General features: G+C 43.8%; 1 protein-coding gene across 2 annotated transcripts in view; it reads left to right on the forward strand.

Moving 5' to 3' along the window:
* The window catches only part of MINDY4 (MINDY lysine 48 deubiquitinase 4), a 98,029-nt gene that overhangs the window by 61,143 nt on the left and 15,397 nt on the right, over positions 1-21,489 (forward strand). For both annotated transcript variants that reach the window (XM_059729226.1, XM_014608967.3), the window contains 2 exons: positions 4,069-4,132; positions 6,989-7,150. In XM_059729226.1, coding sequence (XP_059585209.1) covers positions 4,069-4,132; positions 6,989-7,150 — 226 coding nt within the window. The remainder of the gene's footprint in view (positions 1-4,068; positions 4,133-6,988; positions 7,151-21,489) is intronic.

Genomic DNA, 21,489 nt, shown 5'->3' on the forward strand with positions numbered 1-21,489 from the left:
TGTCCTAAATTGTGGGGTGATCTGTTTGTGCTTTGATCCAGGCATGGTTGCAGTTTGCTGGTAGCTTAATAGGATGGGGGTAAAATAGGTTTAATAGGAATGGATAGAAGATTGAAGCAAATCCTCAACCAATACAAATTGGCACAGTTTTGGTGAAGCCGGTGGAACTGTGATGATTCATATCAGCTGAAGAACTGACCCATTGATGTTTTTATGACTCCGATGGATTTAGGGCACTGGATAACTGTATTACATCACTTTCACGCGATGTACTTCTTCTGAAGCCACAACTTTACTGCTATGGGTACTAAGCCAGCTATATCAAATCTAATTACAGCAGGCACATCTACACAAGGCACTTTACTGCGTAGTAGAGTAATCTGCTCTGCAGTAAAGCATCACCGTCTACATGTGCACAGCAATTAGTGTGCAGTAGACTAATTTACTGCTCTGCCAGGTAGTCCCATCAGATACAAGTAGTATTGGGCAGTGCAGTAAATTACTGCGCTTAAATGCACATGTAGATGGCAATGTCAGGATTAGCTCAGATTGAGCCAGAGTATATTCAGTTGCATTAATTGCATGTGTAGACATGCCCAGTATGTCTACAAGTGGTGTGATCCTATCTCAGTTGTAGGAGAGACATAGCCTATATTATCTTAAATACTGCACAAGTAGGGAATAGAAAATAGGGCCAATAAAGATCCTTCTCTTGTGAGATCTTCTGGAATGGTCTAAAACCTAGATTTAGCATTTTTGCTCAGCAACTAAGTGGTGATGGCTATGTGGGTCAGCAACTGAGCATGCTGTAGCCTGTGCTTCAACTTAAGCATTTGCCCAAGCAGTTTTCTGAATGAAGACCACAGTCTCTAAGTGGACCACTTCCAGACTGTTGCAAAAATCTCTCATGGTTCAAGCACCATATATCACTTGATTTTATATTTTCAGCCTCCAAAATATTTCAGTAATTCTTTCATATTTGCATGACATTGAAAAGTAATAATAATATTCAAGGGTGGAATCAGGGGTGGGGGGACTGCAGTCTCATCCCCTTTTTGCTGTGCCACATGTGTGTTGCCTCTTTCCATTGACTTCAGTTTCTGCTGTAGGGGATCATGCAGGAAAACCTGGGATCCCTATGTCCATTTGAACCATTGAGAGCATTGGACACATCCTTAATCTCTTAGTTTTGTTACCCGTAACTCACAGTTAATGATACTCTCCACTGTTAAATGCTTTAAAATTTAGAGTAAAAATGCTCAACAAGTGACAATAGTGATCAATATTTAGAAAAGTACAACTGGAGGGAACCTCAGGATGTCATTTGGTCCAGCTCCCTGCTCCAGGCAGGTTCATCTCCCTCTACAGGGATTACAGACAAGTGGTGGTGTAGCCCAGTGATGCTCAACCCCTAGAAGCTGGCAGGATAGATCTGGCCTGCAGGGCTCCCAGGTGGCCAGAAATTTGGTAGCAGGAAAGTGGTGGCAGTGTTAATTGCCTTTCCCCTGCTACCAAATTTTAGGACCCAGGGGGAGCCCCTGGTGCCGGACAGTATGACCCTTCATGCTAAATCATGTGAGTGCATTGTTAGATCTGGTATAAGGGGTAAGGCCAACATACGATCAGTCTTGGTGTGCCAAGTTAGGCTGGCACAGAGCCAGATCCAAGGACCACCCTTGGTCAGGATCTGAACCATGGACCAAACCTATGCTGAATCTGGCCTGCGAACTGGTTCCATGCCACTCATCCAGCCCATGAGGCTAAAAGGTTGACCACTTCTGGTCTTAATAACGATGGGAACACCCAATGATGAAGATGATGAGCATAAGCACTTTTGACATCAGATTGAAGAAACACGTCCCTAATTTGCACTTTATCAATGTACTGCATTGTGTTCTGACAGAAATATAATGCAATATTATTTTTTGGTGTCTATAGAGTGCCCGAAGGTTCCTGGGCTCTTCATCTACCTCACCTTTTGTTTCATCGTAAATACTGTAAACAGATGTGACCGTTTGCATGCTGTTAATGTTAACTTCTTGGAAGGAAGAATTGCAGTATAATATGATTTATAACAGTTGTAAATCTTGTCAGCTGTATGCCTGATGGTTGCTTCCTCATTAGTTGAAATGATTTGAAATGCAGATGTGCTTTTTCTCGAAAATCTGAGATAGACCTCAACAATCCCATATTGTTTGCACCTACAGATGAAATTAGAACTTCCTCCTATTGTCCTATGTGTATGTCCCATCGTCCCCAACTGACGCATATTGAATAGTCCTCTCTTTTCAAATAAGGCTATGACATTTTCATGTTGAAACTGTTTCTAAATCTGAGAAGTGGCCAAAATCCAAGATTATTATTGTTCCATCCTTGGCATGTAAGGTTGTGATCCTTTCAAAAGAAATTTCTCCATACCGCGCGCAGAGTTTTCACAGATTTCTTTCAATTCAGTGTTAGAGTCAGTAGAAATAGCTGATATAGCTGTTAGCCATCACTAAAACTCCTACATTGTTCTTCTCACTTGCATTCTGTAACGGTGCCATGGTGAAACTCAACAAGTTTACATAGTTTTTTCAGTCCTGAAAGGATTGAAAGGAGGTTAGAAATGTTATGAGATTTACAATAAATCCTTGTTTCAGCATTAGAAGAAATCCTATAAGAAAATAACCTCTGGGATGCTTGGGATAACACCAAAGAATGCAAAAAGAATGGCAGAAACCAAGAAATAACTGCATTTTTCAGTATCAGAACCCATTTTTAAAACAGAAAATGGAATTACATTTAAGGTTGGGTTGAAATTTAAGCCAGATCCTATTGCGTCCATGCCAGTTTGACCACTGTATCCTTTCCCCTTTCATATTGCAATACATTTTTAATTAAGTTGTCCAAAGATAGGGAACAAAAAAAATTAGATGTACAGAAATACTTACAGAGTTAAAAAAATGACTAAAAAACCATGTGCATTTTTTTTGAGAGGACAGAAATAAGAGGGAATATGAGAAAGGTATATCAAATAATTAAAAAATAGAGAAATGTTCAGTTGGACATTTTCCTTACCCTCTTGCACAATGCAAGAATCAGGAGAGACCCATTGAAATTGAGATCAGCATAGTTTAGCTAAAGGAGGGAATTCCGTTTTTTTTATGTACTATGTAATTAATCAGTAGCATTTATTACCGCAAGATATCATAAAGTCCAAAATGGTTGGTTTCAAAAAGACGTTAGACATTTATAAGTACTATAAGAGTAGCTATAATTACACAAGATAAGATAAAAATATGATATGGGTTATAAACTCTCATGTTTCTGGACATAAACCAACTACTAAGTGATGCAATGCATGGAGGAAAAATCTTCCTCTACAGAGAGGATATTCTTCAATTGTTATGAGATTTTTTTTTTAAATCATCACTGATCACTTTCTGAGAAAAAATAGCAGGGTAAATGGACTTTTGGTGTGGAACAGTGTAGCAATCCCAGTGTTTGTAAAGGTAGAGCATTTGATCTAAACATTGATCTTCCTTTATTTTTTCCTATGGTGGAGACTACTATGTACAGTATATATACAGCACTGCCTAAACATTCTTGAACTCAAAACGGGAGAAAATGGTATATAAACCTTTGCTACTATTATCCATATTTTATATAATAGAAATCAAACATAAGATGACATGCATCCCGAAAATGTCATCCATGGAAGTAACGTACAAAAATGAAGTTTATCTTATCCTAAGACATTTTTTGATAAATCTGTTTGGAAGAAAGCACTGCTATAGTTTTGTGGCTTCAGTTCCAATAACCACTGACAGCTGTTTTCCTCTCCCTTTAGTTTAGTAGCCTAGCACTTGACTAATTTCTTGTAAAACAAATTTTAACACTCATTTTCAGCAGATTTTATGTAACTAAAAGCACATATGTTTCTCATTTTCCTCAGAGAAGTGTATTCTAAACAAATTAAAAAAGTATAGCCATATTTGTGCTTGGGGAATAGGCTTTCCAGGCATTAGAAATGCCAAGTGTTGTGAAAGGAAGAGTTGTGATTGAATCGTCTCATATCTTTTCTAGGGTGCGCAGTGACTTTGATGTGGCCACAAACCGATTGATAGGTATCCACGGATACTGCACACAGGTAAGTAAGGGAGTTGACTGGATATTAGAAACAGCATGCCTAAGAAATGCTACAAAATGAACTTAGTAAATGCCCCGTGACTGGCCCCCCCACAAACACACCGATGATTGATGCCAGGGAGGGAATGGCAATGGATGGATCACAATACACATGCCCTGTTTATATGCTGTCCTTCTGAAACCTCTGCAAGACGTTAATATGATTGCATGATTAGGATCTGAGACATTTAATTCCTAGTCCCCAAAACTATGCATCTTGCCATACCAGATGTGCATTGGCCCTGGGACCCGGGCTTCCTCTAGTGACTGGTTAGGTCCTAAATGGGTGGAGGAGAGCTCCAAGTCCTGGGCAAGGGCTGGGGGGCTGTCTGAGAGCTGGTGCTGCCTCCTGCCTGATGCCAATGATCACTTGATCCCAGGGATTGGTATGGGGCGGCTCTGTGTTGGTTCCCAGGCTGCATTGTGCCCCATCCTACTGATCTTTGAAATGAGGCATAGGGAATTCTGGGTCCAGAACGTGTGCCAGGACGTGCCACATGTCCAGTTTAAAGTTCGACACAGACCAGCCACACAGACATTCCACATTAAATGTTGAATAGCTTTGTGGCTGGTTTGCCCTTTTATTGTCATAAATTGGCTAAACATATGGCATGTTTCAATTTATGGTGTGATTAGCATGCCATAAATGTAAATCATTAATTGCGCCATAAATGCAACATCTGATAGGGCTCTAACACATCTACTACTTGCTGCTGTTGGAGATAGGATAATGGGTTAGACCTTTGTTCCAAACCAATATGACACTTTTTATGTTTGCCATCCTGCTCTGGGCACACTGCCTCTAAAATCAGGAGCAACATAGCTACATCTATGTGGTCGTGTATGACACTGCCAGGTAGCCCCATGCTAATTGGATCACCCAAGTGATACACAGATACAACCACACAGCCTATCCAGAACAATGGAACATGATAGAGGGCACCACTGCCAGTCAAAGTTAGTGCAGGCATGGCTTAAACACAACATTTAATGTTTCATGGTCCTCTTGGTTCCCCATCTCAAGTGTCTTCCTTCACTTTTCTTTTATAAGACTTTTGTTTTCTCCTCTTTGCTTCAAAAGATTTGCTTTTTTATCTCTTCTTTCCCGTCTGAAATAAAGTGCCTAATTTATTATTGCAACTTTCCTAAGCTTGCTTGGTTGTTCTAATTCTTTATTTTGGCAAGCTTAGGAGCATGATCCAAAGCCTGATAAATTCAATAAAATGTCTTCAATTGATGTAATTAATTTTTGAGGCCAAGATATCTCCCAGTCCTTTCTAACAGACTGGGATTCTCCTTAATGGATTCTTAGTGGAAAAAATGAAAATAAAAGTTAACTTGCTCTGTAAGTATAATGATGCAAGAAGTGATGTTTGTTGATAAAAAAAATAGTGGTCTTCCCTCTTAGTCTACTCTGAAACAAGCATTGCTGAATTCGTTGTCTTAGACCAAGAAGCATCTGATTTTGGAAAGATTTTTAGCCCTTAAATATCCTGCCTTGAACTGTTAAACCCTCATCATTATGGCCAAATTTAGACTCAAGTAATTCCATCTATGGTACCCAAATTTTTTTCTAGTTTCAGTTGGAAAAGGGAATTCTTCTTTCCTGCCCTGAATCTGTTCTTTACATGTTGCTGTCTATTGGCAAACATGCACGTTGCATCATCCGAGAGGTGACTAAACTTTCCTAGAGGATTAAGAGATGCATTTGCCTAGCATATACATCATTAAAAGTCAGTAAACCTCTTGCGTTCCTTCAGAATAACAGTTGGCTTACAAACAAATACAATTATTCATAAATCAAGTTGAAAAGGGCAATAACATAGTTATTTATGCCTTAGAGCTAAGGGAGTCTTATTCCTGAAAAGTTCTCTTCCTATTTTTCCCCCTCTGTTTTCAGACATATGTTGTTTATTAATGCTAAGCCAGTTCTTTTCTGTGGCGCAGTCTGCCTCCACAGATTGCTATGTGCCATTATTCCTGTCACTGGCACTACCATGTGTTTGGGGGGGATATACAAATTGAGATGTGCAATGTCCGATTCGGTTCCTTGGCTTTACAAAAATGCCAATGCACTATTTCAAGGACCGGCTCACAGTACACACAAACACAAATCAGGAGTCTGACAAGTCATATGTGTATGCCTTTAAGCAGAGGTGTCAAACTCACCTGGAGTCCCAAGCTGGATTTAGACTGTGGGGCTTCTTGCAGGCTGGATCCAGCCCAGGGTATGGGGGTGGTAATTGTGGCCACCATAACAGCAGTGGATTTAGAGGCAGAAAGGGTCCAGCAGTAATGGCATTGGTGGGTCTGGAGGTGGCAAGGAGGTGATGTCTACTAGTAGAGGGAGAGGTCCAGAAGCAGCACTTGGTCCAGGGGAAGGGGTCTAGGGATGGGAGCAGCAAGCCAAGATTACCGCTAATGGTTGTGGCCAGGACAGTCAAAGGGCCCCAAATCCCATGGCAGGTCTCCTCCCTCAACTTCCAGTGGTCTGCTAGTACCCCGACAGGTCACACAGGGGGACTCCACAGGTCAGCTTCATCCTACTTGCCATCTGTTTGACACCCTGGCTTTCATGAATGGCTCAGATGGTACATGACTAATCTCTATTCACAGCTTCATGTGAATAGAGTGAATATAATATGTTGTTAAAATATGTTAGGATACCTTATATAGTATAACTCTGCTTCCCACCCCCTAGTTAACCAGTTAAATGCTGGAGCCTTAGCTATACAAATCCACCATAATCATATGGCATGGATTCTTGGCACGTAAGAAAGATGTATAGCTGATGTTTTTCTTTGTACATGATAAACAGGAACTTGTGAACTTGCTTGTGACTGGCAAAGCTGTGTCCAATGTGTTCAACAATGTGATAGAGCTGGACTCTGGAAATGGCAACATCACCATATTAAAAGGCATCAGTGGACGCAGTGATATCGGCTTGCTGTCTCTCTTTGAGCACTATGATGTTTGCCAGGTATGTCCCATGGGCTTTTGGATTTAATTAAAATGGGAAGCAACTTAAAAATCTGAAACTAACACAGAATGCAGTGAGCTTGTAAGGTGCCTAACACAACGGGGAGCCAATTTATTCGAGTCATCCAGCTGATGGAATAAGACAATTTATAACAACAGTGGTACAGTGTACTCCAATTATATGCATGCCCAGTAAATGCATAATTCATTTAAGTACCTGTATATTGGCAAGTCCCATGTGACTGTCCTTTTCTTTATAACAAATATAACTTATCCACATATTGCGTAAGTGTGCATACATTTAAATGCATGGTTTCTTCCAGCCCCAACATTGACTTTGCCACCTAATTCACTGGGTAATAATTGGCGTTGATGAAGGGGAAACAGATGTCAAAGCACTGCTGTTAGAAGCCTTGAAAATGATAGGAGCTAGTCAGTTTTACAGCTATCTCCACCCATTTTCTAGGCCTTTGTTAGCCATAAAACTGACTAGCTCTCCCTCATTTTCCATGCTTCTAATAGCACTACTCACATTAGGTTTGGATAAGTGCACAGCCTTTTATCAGTCCTGAGCCTGTGCTCTTAAACAGAGTATCCTGTAATACTTGAAACAGAGACTGGCTAGCATCCTAAATAATCATGTTCCTTTTAACATACACTTTTGAAACTAATATTTCCTTTACCTTAGTAAAAAAAATGCAAAATGACAATGGAAGTTCAATAACAGGGATGAGAAAGAGTGAGGCAGGTGGCAGGATAGATGTGCTACTTCAAGACTAAGTAAATCAGAGATGCGTATGCCTTTGTAAGTGGCAGCTTACTTCATTAGATACGATGAAAGGACTGCAGAGAGCAGAGTTTCTAAACAGAAAGCAATGATTTGACTACAAAAAAAAAATAGAGAAGGGGAGAAAAAAGGAGCGAGCAATGCTGGGAGAGGCAAGGTGGGTAGAAGAAAGAAAAACAAAGCAGCTAACCCACGGAGGGATTATAAAAGCTAGTCTGGGGAGTGGGAGAAGAATCCAGGTTTGGACCATACTTAACACAATCCAGACTGTGGGTGATTTCTTGTTCCATCACTTCCTGTTCAAGTTCATTTTTAAAGTTTAGTTGTGTAAGAACAGCGAACCTGAGGGCAGTGCTGGAATGTCTAGGGAGGTTAAAGTGTTTGCCCACAGGCTGGCGTGTCTTCCTGGAGCTGATATCAGCTCCATGTTCATTCATTTTTACAAGTAGCAATAGCCTCTAATGTGCAAATGCCTTCTGCCTGCCTTCAGACTAATACAGCTACCTACCTATCTCTGCTCATGGTAGTGTGTGAACCACTGGGAACAATTTATCCATAGACCTGGTAGATTCTCCATCACTTGAAGCCATTAGGTCAGAAATGGGGTCATCCTTAAAGATAAGGTTTTATCTCAACCAGAAGCTACTGAGTTTGCTTCAGGAATGTTGTTTAAAATCTCTGTCCAGTGGTATGCAGATCAGAACAGATCATCTGTATGGCCCCTCCTAGTTTTATAACCTCTGCATCTCTGAAAAATAAGTAATTCCCAAAGAATTTGACTTTATCAATCTGAGCTGAAACACAAAAAGGAAGCTTACAATGAGCTAACTCACAAAAAGAAAGTTTACAAGCAGTGGAAACTTGGGCAAATGACTAGGGAGGAGTTCAAAAGTATTGTTCGGGTATGCTGGGAAGAAATCAGGAAGGCCAAGGCGCATTGGAGATGCAGCTAGCAAAGGGATGCGAAGGGGAACAAGAAGGGTTTCTACAAGTATGTCGGTAGCAAGGAGAGGGTCAGGGAAGTGTAAGTCCCTTACTAAATAGGGGAGGCAACCTTGTGACAGAGGATGCAGAAAAGGCTGAAATGCTCAATGCCTATTTTGCCTCATTCTTCCCCATCAAAGTCAGCTCCCAGACTACTGCACCAGGCAGCACAGTTTGGGAAGGAGGTGAGCAGCCAACAGTGGCAAAAGGACAGGTTAGGAACTATTTAGAAAAGCTGGACATATACAAGTCCATGGGGCTGGATGCGATGCACCCAAGGGTGCTGAGGGAGTTGGCAAATGTGATTGCAGAGCTGCTGTCTTTTATTTTTGAAAATTCATGGCAGTCAGGAAAGGACGATTGGAAACGGGAAAATATAGTGCCATCTTTAATAAGGGGGAGAAGCAGGATCCAGAGAAATACAGAGCAGTCATCCTTACCCCAGTCCCTGAAAAAGCATGGAGCACGATCTCAAGAAATCCATTTCTAAGCACTTGGAGGAGAAGAAGGTAATTAGGAGCAGTCAGTATGTGTTCACCAGGGGCAAGTCATTCCTGAACAACCTGATTGCCTTCTATGATGAGATGACTGGCTTTGTGGATGTGGGGAGAGCAGTGGAAATTATATACCTTGGCTTTAGCAAGGCTTTTGATACCGTCTCCCACAATTCTCGCAAACAAAGTAAGGAAGCATGGGTTGGGTGAATGGAGTATAAGGTGTATAGAAAACTGGCTGGGTTGTTAGGCTCAAAGGCTAGTAATCAATGGCTCAATGTCTAGCTTGCAGCTAGTATCAAGTGGACTGCCCCAGAGGTTGGTCATGTGGCTGGTTTTGTTCACTATCTTCATCAGCGACCTGGAAGATTGGATGGAGTGCACCCTCGGGAAAGTTGCAGATGACACCAAGATTGGGGAACTAGTAGATCCGCTGGAGGGTAGGGCTAGGATTCAGACAGACCGAAACAAATTGGAGGTTTGGGCCAAAAGGAATCCCATGAGGTTCAACAAGGACAAGTGCAAAGTCTTGCACTTAGGACAAAACAATCCCATGCACTGGGACAGGCTGGGGCTGACTGGCTGGGCAGCAGCTCTGCAGAAAAGGACCTGGGGGTGACAATGGACAATAAGCTGAATATGAGCCAGCAGTGTGCCCTTGTTGCCAAGAAAGCTAACAACATACTGGGCTGCATTAGTAGAAGTATTGCCAGCAGAGCAAGGGAAGTGATTATTCCCTTTTATCTGGCACTGTTGAGGCCACATCTGGAGTACTGTGTCCAATGTTGGGGTCCCCCACTACAGAAAGGATGTGGGCAAATTGGAGAGAGTCCAATGGATGGCGAATGATTTAGGGGCTGGGACACATGACTTTCGAGGAGAGGCTGAGGGAACTAGGCATATTTAGTCTGCAGAAGAGAAGACCGAGGGGGATTTAATTGCAGGCTACAACTCCCAGAAGTGGGGGTCCAACGAGGATGGAGCCAGACTATTCTCAGTGGCAGCAGATGACAGGACAAGGAGCAATGGGCTCCAGTTGCAGCAAGGGAAGTTTAGGTTAGATATTAGGAAAAACGTTCTCATGAGGTGCTTAGTAAAGCACTGGAACAGGCTACTCAGAGAGGTGGTGGAAGCTCCATCCTTGGAGTTTTTAAAGACCTGGCTAGACAAAGCCTTGGCTGGGATGACATAGCTGGGGCTGGTCCTGCTTTGAGCAGGGGGTTGGACTAGATGTGACCTCCTGAGGTCCCTCCAAACCTTAATTTTCAGTGATTCTGTGATAAGCATATATTAAAAAAAAAATAGTTGCCGTTAAATGTTTCTGGGAGGGCTGAAATGAGTGATATTTGGTTAATAATATACATTTTAGCTGTTCATATTTTTAATTAATTCAGTATTCACAAGATCACAATTGTACACGGTCAGTTAAGAAAATACCTACCTGCTAAATTAGATGCATACTTATCAAAACAGGGCAAAGAATAGTTTCATAGTTGGTCGGGTCAGAAGGGACCTCAGCAGATCAAGTCCAACCCCCTGCCATGGCAGGAAAGAGTACTGGGGTCAAACAACCCCAACAAGTTGTTCATCCAGCCTCCTCTTAAAGTCCCCCAGGGTAGGAGCCAGCACCACTTCTCTTGGAAGTTGGTTCCAGATCCTAGCCGCCCTGACTGTGAAGTAGCGCCTCCTGATGTCTAGCCTGAATCTACCCTCTGCCAGCTTGTGACCATTATTTCTAGTCACTCCTGGTAGCACTTGGGGGAACAGGGACTCCCCCAATGCCTGCTGGTCCCCCCTGACTAGGTTGTAAACGGCCACTAGATCCCCCTTCAGCCTTCTCTTGTGGAGGCTGAACAGGTTCAGGTCCCATAGCCTCTCCTCGTAGGGCCTGCCCTGCTGCCCCCTGATCATGTGGGTGGCCCTCCTCTGGACCTTCTCCATGTTGTCCACTTCCTTCCTGAAGTGCGGCACCCAGAACTGGACGCAGTACTCCAACTGCAGCCTGACCGGTGCCGCATAGAGGGGGAGGATCACCTCCTTGGACCTGCTCGAGATGCATCTGTGGATGCATGACAAGGTGTGGTTGTCCTTCCTGACCGCATCCCCACACTGTTGGCCCATGTTCATTTTGGCATCAATAATGACTCCAAGATCCTTTTCTGCCTCTGCACTGACAAGAAGGGAGTTCCCCAGCCTGTAGGTATGCTGCTGGGTCTTCGTCCCCAGGTGCAGCACCTTGCACTTGTCAGTGTTGAAACCCATCCTGTTCTCATCTGCCCACCACTGTAACCTGTCTTGTTCCGATTGCAGCCTATTCCTTCCTTCTAGCATGCCCACTTCCCCCCACATCTTAGTGTCATCTGCGAATTTGAACAAGGTGCTTTTTACCCCCTTGACCAAGTCGCTGATGAAGATGTTGAACAGTGCGGGTCCAAGGACCGAGCCCTGCTGGACCCCACTGCCCACATCCCTCCAGGTCAAATAAGACATGTCCACCACCACTCTCTGTGTGCGTCCCTCCAGTCAGTTAGCGACCCATCTGACTGTGTAGGTGTCGACGCCACAGTCCCCTAATTTTTTTATGAGAATAGGGTAAGAGACAGTGCCGAAGGCCTTCCTAAAGTCCAGAAAGACTACATCCACTGCTACCCCTGCATCTAAGGATTTTGTGACCTGGTTGTAGAGGGCCACCAGGTTGGTCTGACAGGACCTGCCTCTAATGAACCCATGTTGGTTGCCCCTAAGCATAACCTCCCCTGCCGGCCCCTCGCGGACATGTGCCAGGATAATTCTCTCAAAAAGCTTACCCAGGATCGAGGTAAGACTAACTGGCCTATAGTTTCCTGGGTCCTCCTTCCTCATTTTTTTGAAATTGGAAACCACACTGGCCCTTTTCCAGTCCTGTGGCACCATGCCAGAGCACCATGAGTGCTCGTAAAGCCGTGCCAGGGCTCCTGCAATGGCCTCTGCTAATTCTCTCAGCACTCTGGGGTGGAGACCATCAGGACCAGCTGATTTAAGTGCATCCAGTCCCTCCAAAAGTTCCCTAACTAGGTCTTCACTGACCCTGGGCCTGGGTGCGCCTCCCCTGGGGCCCACAGGGGTCCCGGTGGGGGGGGATGGACCTGGTCCCGGCTCAGAAAAATGGAGGCAAAGAAATTGTTAAATAGGTTAGCTTTGTTGTCTGGTGTGACGACCAGATTTCCTAGTGTATCTTACAGAGGCCCCACATTATCGGGTACCTTCATTTTACCCCCTATGTATTTAAAAAAGGACTTCTTGTTGTCCTTGATCCAGGTTGCTAGTCCCAGCTCCATCTCCGCCTTGGCCTTCCTGACCGCCCCCCTGCAGCCCTGAGCAACCGAGGTGTAGTCCTCCCTGGTGATGGCCCCTCCCTTCCATTCAGTGTACACCTCCTTTTTAGCTAGGAGACATTCCCGTATGCTTTTGGTGAGCCATGGGGCCTTTTACGTCCTCTTGTCCCCTTTGATCCATGTTGGGAGTACCTCCCTTTGGGCTTGGAGGATCGTCTCCTTAAGGAAGGACAACTCTTCTTGGACACCCGACTCCCCTCCCTTCCGGGACCTCAGTGCCTCCCCAACTATTCTCTTTACCTCATTGAAATCCGCCCTCCTGAAGTCCAGGGTTGCGGCCTTGCTGCAGGCCTTTGCCACCTTGCACTGGATGGTGAATTCCAGCAGGTGATGATCGCTGTTGCCCAAGTGGTCGAGCACCCGCAGACCCCTCACCAGGTCATTGCCCGTGGCCAGGACTAGATCCAACAAAGCGTCTCCCCTGGTGGGGCTGCACACCTCCCGGGTTAGATGGAGGTCCTGTATCTTGGCTAGGAACCTACGTGAGCAGTCAGACCTGGCTGACTGCTCTTCCCAGCAGATGTCTGGAAAGTTCAGGTCACCCATGATAATCACTTCCCTTGATCTAACTACCTCCGTGAGCTGACTTAAGAATTCCCGGTTTAACTCTTCCCCTTGGTTGGGTGGTCTGTAGTAGACCCCCACTGTTAAGTCCCTTTCCTCTCAACTTCCTTGTATTCTAACCCAGAGCACTTCAGTGTGCCCCTCCTCTGACCCCGTGGTACCCGTTAAGGATGTGTATTTCTCCTTGACGTACAGTGCCACACCCCAAACTTTCCTCCCTGTCCTATTCCTCCTGTACAGCCTATAGCCCTTGATATTCACCGCCCAGCCGTGCGTTGGGTCCCACCACGTTTTGGTGAGCCCCACTATGTCTGGGTTGATGTCAGCTGGCAGGAGGGTAAGTTCCTCTTGCTTGTTCCCCATACTACGAGCATTTGTGTGGAGGCATTTGAGGCCTCCTGAAGATGTGTGCATTGGCCCCTTAATCTCAGTACTACCCGGGCCCCTGTTGCTTACCAGGGTATTTGTTCTGCTTGTCATCAGTCTAGGCTGGGCTGTTCTTGTGGGTGACGCTTGGTTTAGTGGTCCAAGGCTTCCTCTGCCCTCGTCTTCCCCTTCCCCTAATGAGCCTAGTTTAAAGCCCGCCAGAGGAGATCCGCCAACCTAGAAGAGAACACATGCTTACCTTTGGGGGAAAGGTGAAGCCCATCCCACCCGAGCATGTCACAATGTAGCTGCTGCCACAGGTTTATACCCTTTGTCCTCTCTGATCATCCTTTTAAGGAATATAACATATCCCTTGGCTCAGACCTCTGAAAGATTATGCAGCCTTTGAAGTGTTTTCTGTTCTCTACAGTGCAAGATGAATTCTCAATCCCGTAATGTTCATCGGATGTCAGTTTAGGGAATACTGACCCATTGCTATCCCCTGACATTTCCTTTTGCCAGATTCAGAGCCATTGACCACCATTAATTTATTTTGCAGATTATTTAATGAAGGAAAGTGGTCTCTTCGATGTATATATGCTCATTAGGGAATTGGAATCATGATCGGCTAAATGGCTTCTAAATCAGTGTCTCTTATTCAGTTGCAGAAACCTCAATAGACATTGCTTCATGTTTCTTGTCTATAGTAGATAAGCATCTGATGCAAATTGTCTTCCTTTTTATTTAGAACAGCTGTCACCACTGTACGTTTCAGTTCCTAGGGCTCAGAGCACACCAACATCCATGCCGGTGGGCAAAGAACATAAATCACATTCCAGTGAACGTCGGTCCTCCAGCCTTAGACTCATTGCCAGGGTCTCAGATATAACGGCCAAATTCTACTCTTAATTACAATAGCGTGAGTCTAGACAAAGTCACATAAAGTCAGGGTGGTTGCACTGTGTTTGCCCTGGTGTAACTGGGAGCAGAATTTGGCTCTAAGACTTTAGCACTGTCTATTTTCTTCTTCTCGGTGTTTCAGTAAATAGAATCAGCTTCAAATTACCTTGTGGCTGCAGGGATGGTAAGTGAAACCAGAAATGGAAAGAACAGTACCTTTTTTTTTTCAAGCATTAGAGGATCATTGCAGCAGTTGGAGATGGAGAAGTCCTTTTAGGTCACAGCCAGTCATCTCCCTATAGGACAAAGTGTTCCCCCCCCCCAACTTTCTCTTTAAACTTCTAAAGCAATAGTGGTTTTGCCTCTGTTTTCAGTATTTTATACTGAAACCTAGTGCACAAACTTTTGTAAACTGAATGCTTTCTTCTCTGTAGTAATTCCAGTGCTGATTGGTAAAATATAGGACAGTTCTACTCAATGTGCATGCAACGTTGAATGTTGTGATTTTAACCGTCCCTGCTTTACATCTCACAGTCAGGAAGTGCTTTTGACACCAGGCCTTGACTGTTCCTTTTCATAACTTCATCCAGTAATGAGTTAAACCCTTAGGCTAGGGACAGAAATTACACATAAACCGTTATAAGTGATTGGAAACCAGTTCAATTGTGTAACACAAGTTCAGTGCACATAAACCACTTTCAAAATGGCCAAAAACGGTTTAAGATTAACCTGGATGGATGCAGTATCAGATTTAACTGATTTAGGTTAAATCAGTTTATTGAACTTCTGTCCCAGATCCCCTCCAGATTCAAGTTAACTCACAGTCCCCCACCATCCCAGAATGCTTTGCACCTCCCCCACAACCCCCCCCACCCCTTTGCAGTGGGGCAAGCTAACCTTGGCCCAAGTTGTCTACTCCAACCAAGCAGGGGACATGCTCTAGCACCTCCCGCCCCCGGCTTCTGGGCTGAGCCACTGCAGGCATGGGGCCGCATTTTCAAAATCAAAAGTGAATGTCTGTTCACTTGCTAATTGGTTCAATCTACGCAGCTTATACTAACCTACAAAGATTGAATCAATTCAGCCTTGGACTTTTTGACTGTCTGTACTTATCCTTGCTGTTCTCCTGTATGAACAATCATAAACAATTCATTTCTAGCCTTCAAATATTTGAAATCTGTTCTCAGAGGTCATATCTTAGCCAGTCTACAATTATATCCAGCCTTCCCACGATCACTGTTGTTGCCCTTCTCTGAGCTCCCTAAATTTGCCAATATATTATGGGGTATAAATGCAGGAAGCTGGGGCAGATCCACACAGAAGGGGACTGCAGTATCATCTCCCTCATGTAAGACGTGCAATAGTTGTAAGTAGTCCAGTGTTTCTTTGGTTTGGTATATCAGGGTCTATCCTTTGGATCCTAAAATACCAAGCACCCTTGGGAACCAGATTAGCTATTCTGCCAAACTTCATTCACATTAATAACAGAGAGACCCATTAACAGGCCTTTTCTCCCAGACATTGCATAAGGGGTCCCTCTGCACTTGATCTGGTGACCTTTCTCAAGGGGCCAAGCCAAATGTGTTAACCTTCCTGACTGGCACATGTGGGATGCATTTAATTTGCTTGGTATTGCTGGTGTCTAATTACAGCTCTGAGCCCCATCATAATGCCATATCCAATATGTTATTTTGGAACGTGATTGCTCGTTAAAAATGAGTTCATCTTTGCAGCTATTCACTTCATGCCATATGCCAATGTCTAGTTCCAGAGTGAGGGTTTGTATCTGAGTAGAAAGATCCTAAGGGGATAATTCCATTGCCATCCTGTGCAGAGACTCTGGACCTTTGCCTTTCCTTTGTTAATGCCAAACTCGAAGCTTTAAATAACACTAAAAAAAAAAAAAGTATACCCTTCACATGTTCCATAAAGCTCTTACCACACTTTGGGGAACTGTAAAAACAATATTAGTAATAGTAATGCAAACATGAAGAAAGAGCATAAATGAGCTGATATGTGCTGAGACTCTCTCTGTATTTAGAGACAGACGGTAGCTATACATGAATTTTCCCGTCACCAGCACCAGTGGCCTTAAGCACGCCACATTGCTCCGTGAGCTGCCTCTGAAGCCAGAAGTAGTGTCGTTGCACTTGCCTTTCTGTTGGACAGGCTTATTAGCACTGTGTCCCCATGCCAACGTGGTTACACTGCTATTGGCTTTGGAGGCAGCCCATTCTGACTAGTGCAGTGATTGAGGTGCCATGGTATTAAGAGTACTGTGTACGTCTATGTGCAATCTTTTGGGGGTGGATTTACTAAATGGAAAGGCGCTATGCCATTCTTAGGTATTCCTGAATTAAAATAACACCCTTCACAGACGGCAGAAAAGCTTTGAAGCTGATATTAGCTTTGGACTGCCTCATTCACGTGGGAGTCCCATCCTGACCCTGTTGGTAGCCTGTGTTGCTGCAAACCCTAGACAACCCCTGGATCTTCTGCAGGGTGTGATGTTGCTCCTCATTTAGTGCCAGCCCCTAAAGTTTTTCAGTGGCCAATTTTCTTTGTGACATAGCTCATGAACTCACAGAGGGTCCACATCCCCCCCACCCATTATCACCATCATTTCTTCTACCTTATCTTCCTGCCCTCCAACTTACGTGCTAATCCTAGCTTCTCACATTCATGCCTTTTTTTCTGAGAGTTTAGAGAAAGAAGAATTTTGTAATCTGAAAAGAGCTCTAGGAGCCAAGAACTAAAAGTGACAACCGGTTTCACTGACTCTTCCTCCCTACATTTCTCAATTTAGAAAAGCAAGAGGATGCATAGTTCTCTCTCTTGTTGCTGGGTCTTGTAGGTGGGCACCAATGATAGACACCCAAAATCATTCATCACTTGGGAAGATGCTGGGTTTAGGCATGTTCTCATTCCCGGTAGATGCTGTACTGCTTGCAGCAGTCCCATTAAAGAACAGCAACCCTCATCAAGTCTCCACCTGAGATTTGTATGAACCTCTCGGACTGTCCCCATTTCACGAGCAGTTGGCTCATTGCATTTCACCTCTTACTTTTGTATAAAGGAAGAAACTCCCTGGCAATGATCATAACACAGCCACTTGGCCTTTTTTATTAATGATCACAAGTCCAGGGGATCCCAAGCGATCACCATTTATTCATTAGAAGTCCACATATGGGAAACATTATTTTTAGCCCCTTTGATGAAAGCAGCACACCCTGTCCTCTGCTTTGCATTGACTGTCAGATTCAAGGCAATCTCTGTCTTTTGGCACCTCACCTGTTTATTTGCCCTGTGCAACGCTCTTCCTATAACCTTTAGCAGCTAGGAAATTTGTCTGCTTCTCAGGCGTCTCTCCGTCAGATGTACTGGATTAAAGCCAAGTCATCTGCGGCGGTGGGGGAGATATCTCTAACCAGCTTGTTTAAGAAACCAACAACAAAAATATGCCTGTGGAAAATGGGAACGGGTGAGTGAGCTTTATTTTCTGCTAGGTTTGCTTTTTAGTGTTCAGTAATGACTGTGTTGTAGCGACAGTGCTTCATCTCTCCTGTCTGCAAAGGCCCTGCAGTGTTTCTATAAAGATATTGTGGAACCACTGTGGGATAAAAAAATAGGATATACATGTCTGGCTGAAATTATAGCGATGAGATACTGGTCACTTAAAACACCTCTCTTTGACTTGCCCCTGTATCCCTTTCCACCTGAAAGCTGGGATCGCCTTCTCTACTGAAGTTTTTCTGTCTTCATAACTTTCCTGGATTTGTTTTCACTAAATTGGCTATTAGCGCTGGAATGTACTGGTTTTACTTTATTTTCAGCCTAAGCGGGGAAAAAAATCTGGGATTGCAGAATTTCCTTACAAAGTTTTACAATTGTATAGGGTTTGCAAGCAAATGCAATAGGAAAGGGGGTGTCAAGTATAGCCCAAATGCCCTCCACACTAGACAGAGCGAAGCTCTCTCTGATACCACGGGGAGATAACTATGTGCTCATTTGGTCTCCTGAAAATCAATGTTAAGCTTCTGTATCTGGAATACTGTCTACTTCTCCCTGTTCTCAACGCCATAATTTGTATGGGACCTAAGGGCTCCAAGCAGGGCTCCAAGAGGCTCCAACCACCCTCTGGACCTCCTACAAGATGTTAATTTGTTTGGAAATTTGTTATCACCACCTGTCTGGCTGGGTTTTCATGCTTCTCTTGTCATCGCAGTGTTTGCATTCAGTTGAGCAGTGCTGCCAATACTGCGTACAGCCCACAGCTATTCTTCTTCGCCTTAAGCTGTCCTTAGTGGATGAAGTTATTTGAAATAATTGTACGCCGGGGCCTCATGTAAGGCCTTATTCAAAATCCACTGCAGCCAGCGGGAGTCTTTTCATTGCCTCAAAAGTCTGGAATTAGACTCACACCCACTTCCATTTTTCTCAATTTTTTTTTTTTTTTTTACCTTTTACGTGTTTCCATTTCATCGCATGAGATGTTTGTCCTTCTATAACAAAAGCTATCCAAAGCCAGGTAGAAATTATATTATGTTTCTGGCTAGTAGCAATTGAATTGTATTTTAATTCACATATCTCTGCTTACAGCCCCTTTATTTCTGTGCGGGCGTGATATTCTTTGAATTAGGCAATTTCAAAATGTTGCAAATCTTGGGCTGCTCTCCTCTTCTCTCTTCTCCTCTCCTCTCCTTGTTTCTACCTGCTCGAAATGTAATCCGTTTTACTGGCTGACAACAACTGCCCTGGCTCTGACAGTGTCCTTTAACTGGGACAATTATGAATACAAGAATAGCACTGAACTGTGTATGCGGGCTAATGTTTTATTACTGCAGGTTGAATGGGTGTACTGAGACAATGCTCTTCCAGATGGCACAAGGGAAGTTAAAAGGGTTTCTCCGTTTACAATACTGACACCTCAGATACACACTGTTGGAACATCATTTAATATTAATTCCTGCTGGGAAATGTCATTTTAACAGAAACATTTGTTGACCGAACAGACAGTGTCCCTTATCCTATAAACCATACGGCAATGAGTAATCACAGCCAGGCAAGTGACTCCCATTGAGTTCAGATGCATCAAGAGAATATTTTTAACTAACCATTACCAAGTTAGCAAGCTGCGCCCTTGTGCAAAGGGAAATAGACCTTCGCATCCATAGGGAGCACTACCGAGCTCAGTAGCACTCTCGAGTCGATCACTTAGCAAGCTTATTCCAGTTGCACGCAAGCAAACAGAAATAAGGCAAGAAATGCCAGCAAGTACATCAAAATACAGATGCAATTTAAATTAAAAAAAAAATACAAAAATAGAGCAAGAAAAAGCATTGCAAAATGATGCTAAATCACTACAAAATTTGTTGAATTAGAAAAGCAACCACATCAGGCATAACAATTCAGTCACTTTTTTTTTTAATATATATTCCCTTCTGTTCTCTGCTGAAACCTAAGCATTATAAGGAACAATGAGACAATTCATTTGTTACTCTTCAATTGGTGAGATTTGCCGAAGCACTAAGAGCAGAGGAATAATGCTGTTTCATCCTTATTTCCTTGGAAGTAAACTGAGCCAGAACGCCGTCATGTTGAATAAGAAGATAAAACACACGCAGGGAAATAGATGAAGATTTAGAAATGTCTCTGCCACAGTAAATATGGGATGGGAGAGTTAAATGCGCCATTATGCAAGTATGAAATTAAGTCAGACATGTAGAAAGACCACCCATCGAGTTGAAAATGAGCCTTTCTTTGCAGGTGCTCTCTTTTGAAAGGCTGACATTTTCCAAGGATGAAAATTGCCTCCGTGAAATTTATGAGCACGCTTAGGGATTTGTGAGGGAGAGGAGAAGGGCTGGGGAGCCTTTACTAGCATTGTAAACAGGCAGCATAAGTCGACATCTACTTTGCTGCGTTCCTGCCCCCGGTCTTTTTTTCTGTGATAGATTAATGAGCATCTGTTAGGAACAATGACATATTTGCAAACGGATGCATTATGGCCTTCAGCGGGTTCAACGTGAGCTCCTACCCATTCTGTGCACTGAAATAAACAATGGAAAATGTTATGGGCCTGAACAAACATCACAATAGGTCTCAGTGCCAGATCTCGGCATCTGCGATTTCAGTGCATAAAGAGAGATTTCCTGAGGGCGAAGCCTCAGAAGAGCGTACATGTCTTACTTGCTGGGGAGGGAAACTGAGGCAAGCTTGCACGTCCAGCAAGAGGCACTAGGGAAGCACCCATCTCTTTTTGCTTAATGCCGGAAGAATCAAAAAACCATGCTTTGGTTGAAGGTGACTATATCAAACAATAATGGTAGGAAGGGCCCAAAGCCTCAGTATTGGCCTGATGCTTCACCCATCAAAGTCTGCTGGGGTGTTCACATTATCAAGTATGAGTGCATTTGGAAATCCCACCATTAGCGTATTGCAGGACTTGGCAACGTTTTCTGCTCCGGGGGGGTTGAACAACCCAGCTCAACCCCCCGGAGGTGGGCGGGCGGTAGGATCTAGCTGCCTGCAACACTTCTTCCTACTGCCCAGCTGTACAAGAAAAGCCCAGCACCAGCAAAGTCTGCCCACATCTGCAGGCTGAATCCATGGCTCTGCAGGCCATAGGCTGTTGACCCTTGGTGTACAGTATTGACCTCCTGATTATGTTATTGGATATTGGTTTCAAATCTGAACAAAGGGACCTTTTGTCTTGAGCCTGCCTTTTAAAAAAAAAAAATGTCCTTGATTACAACACCTGTAAAGCACAGTGTTGTACGGTGCCATTGGAACTGGATCCTCAATTAATTTAATTGACCAAACCCCTCCTAATTTACAGAATGTAACAATTCACCCTGAAGTGCTGCTCTTT

The sequence above is a fragment of the Alligator mississippiensis genome, chromosome 5, assembly GCF_030867095.1.
Source record: "Alligator mississippiensis isolate rAllMis1 chromosome 5, rAllMis1, whole genome shotgun sequence".
NCBI classification, from domain to species: domain Eukaryota; kingdom Metazoa; phylum Chordata; order Crocodylia; family Alligatoridae; genus Alligator; species Alligator mississippiensis.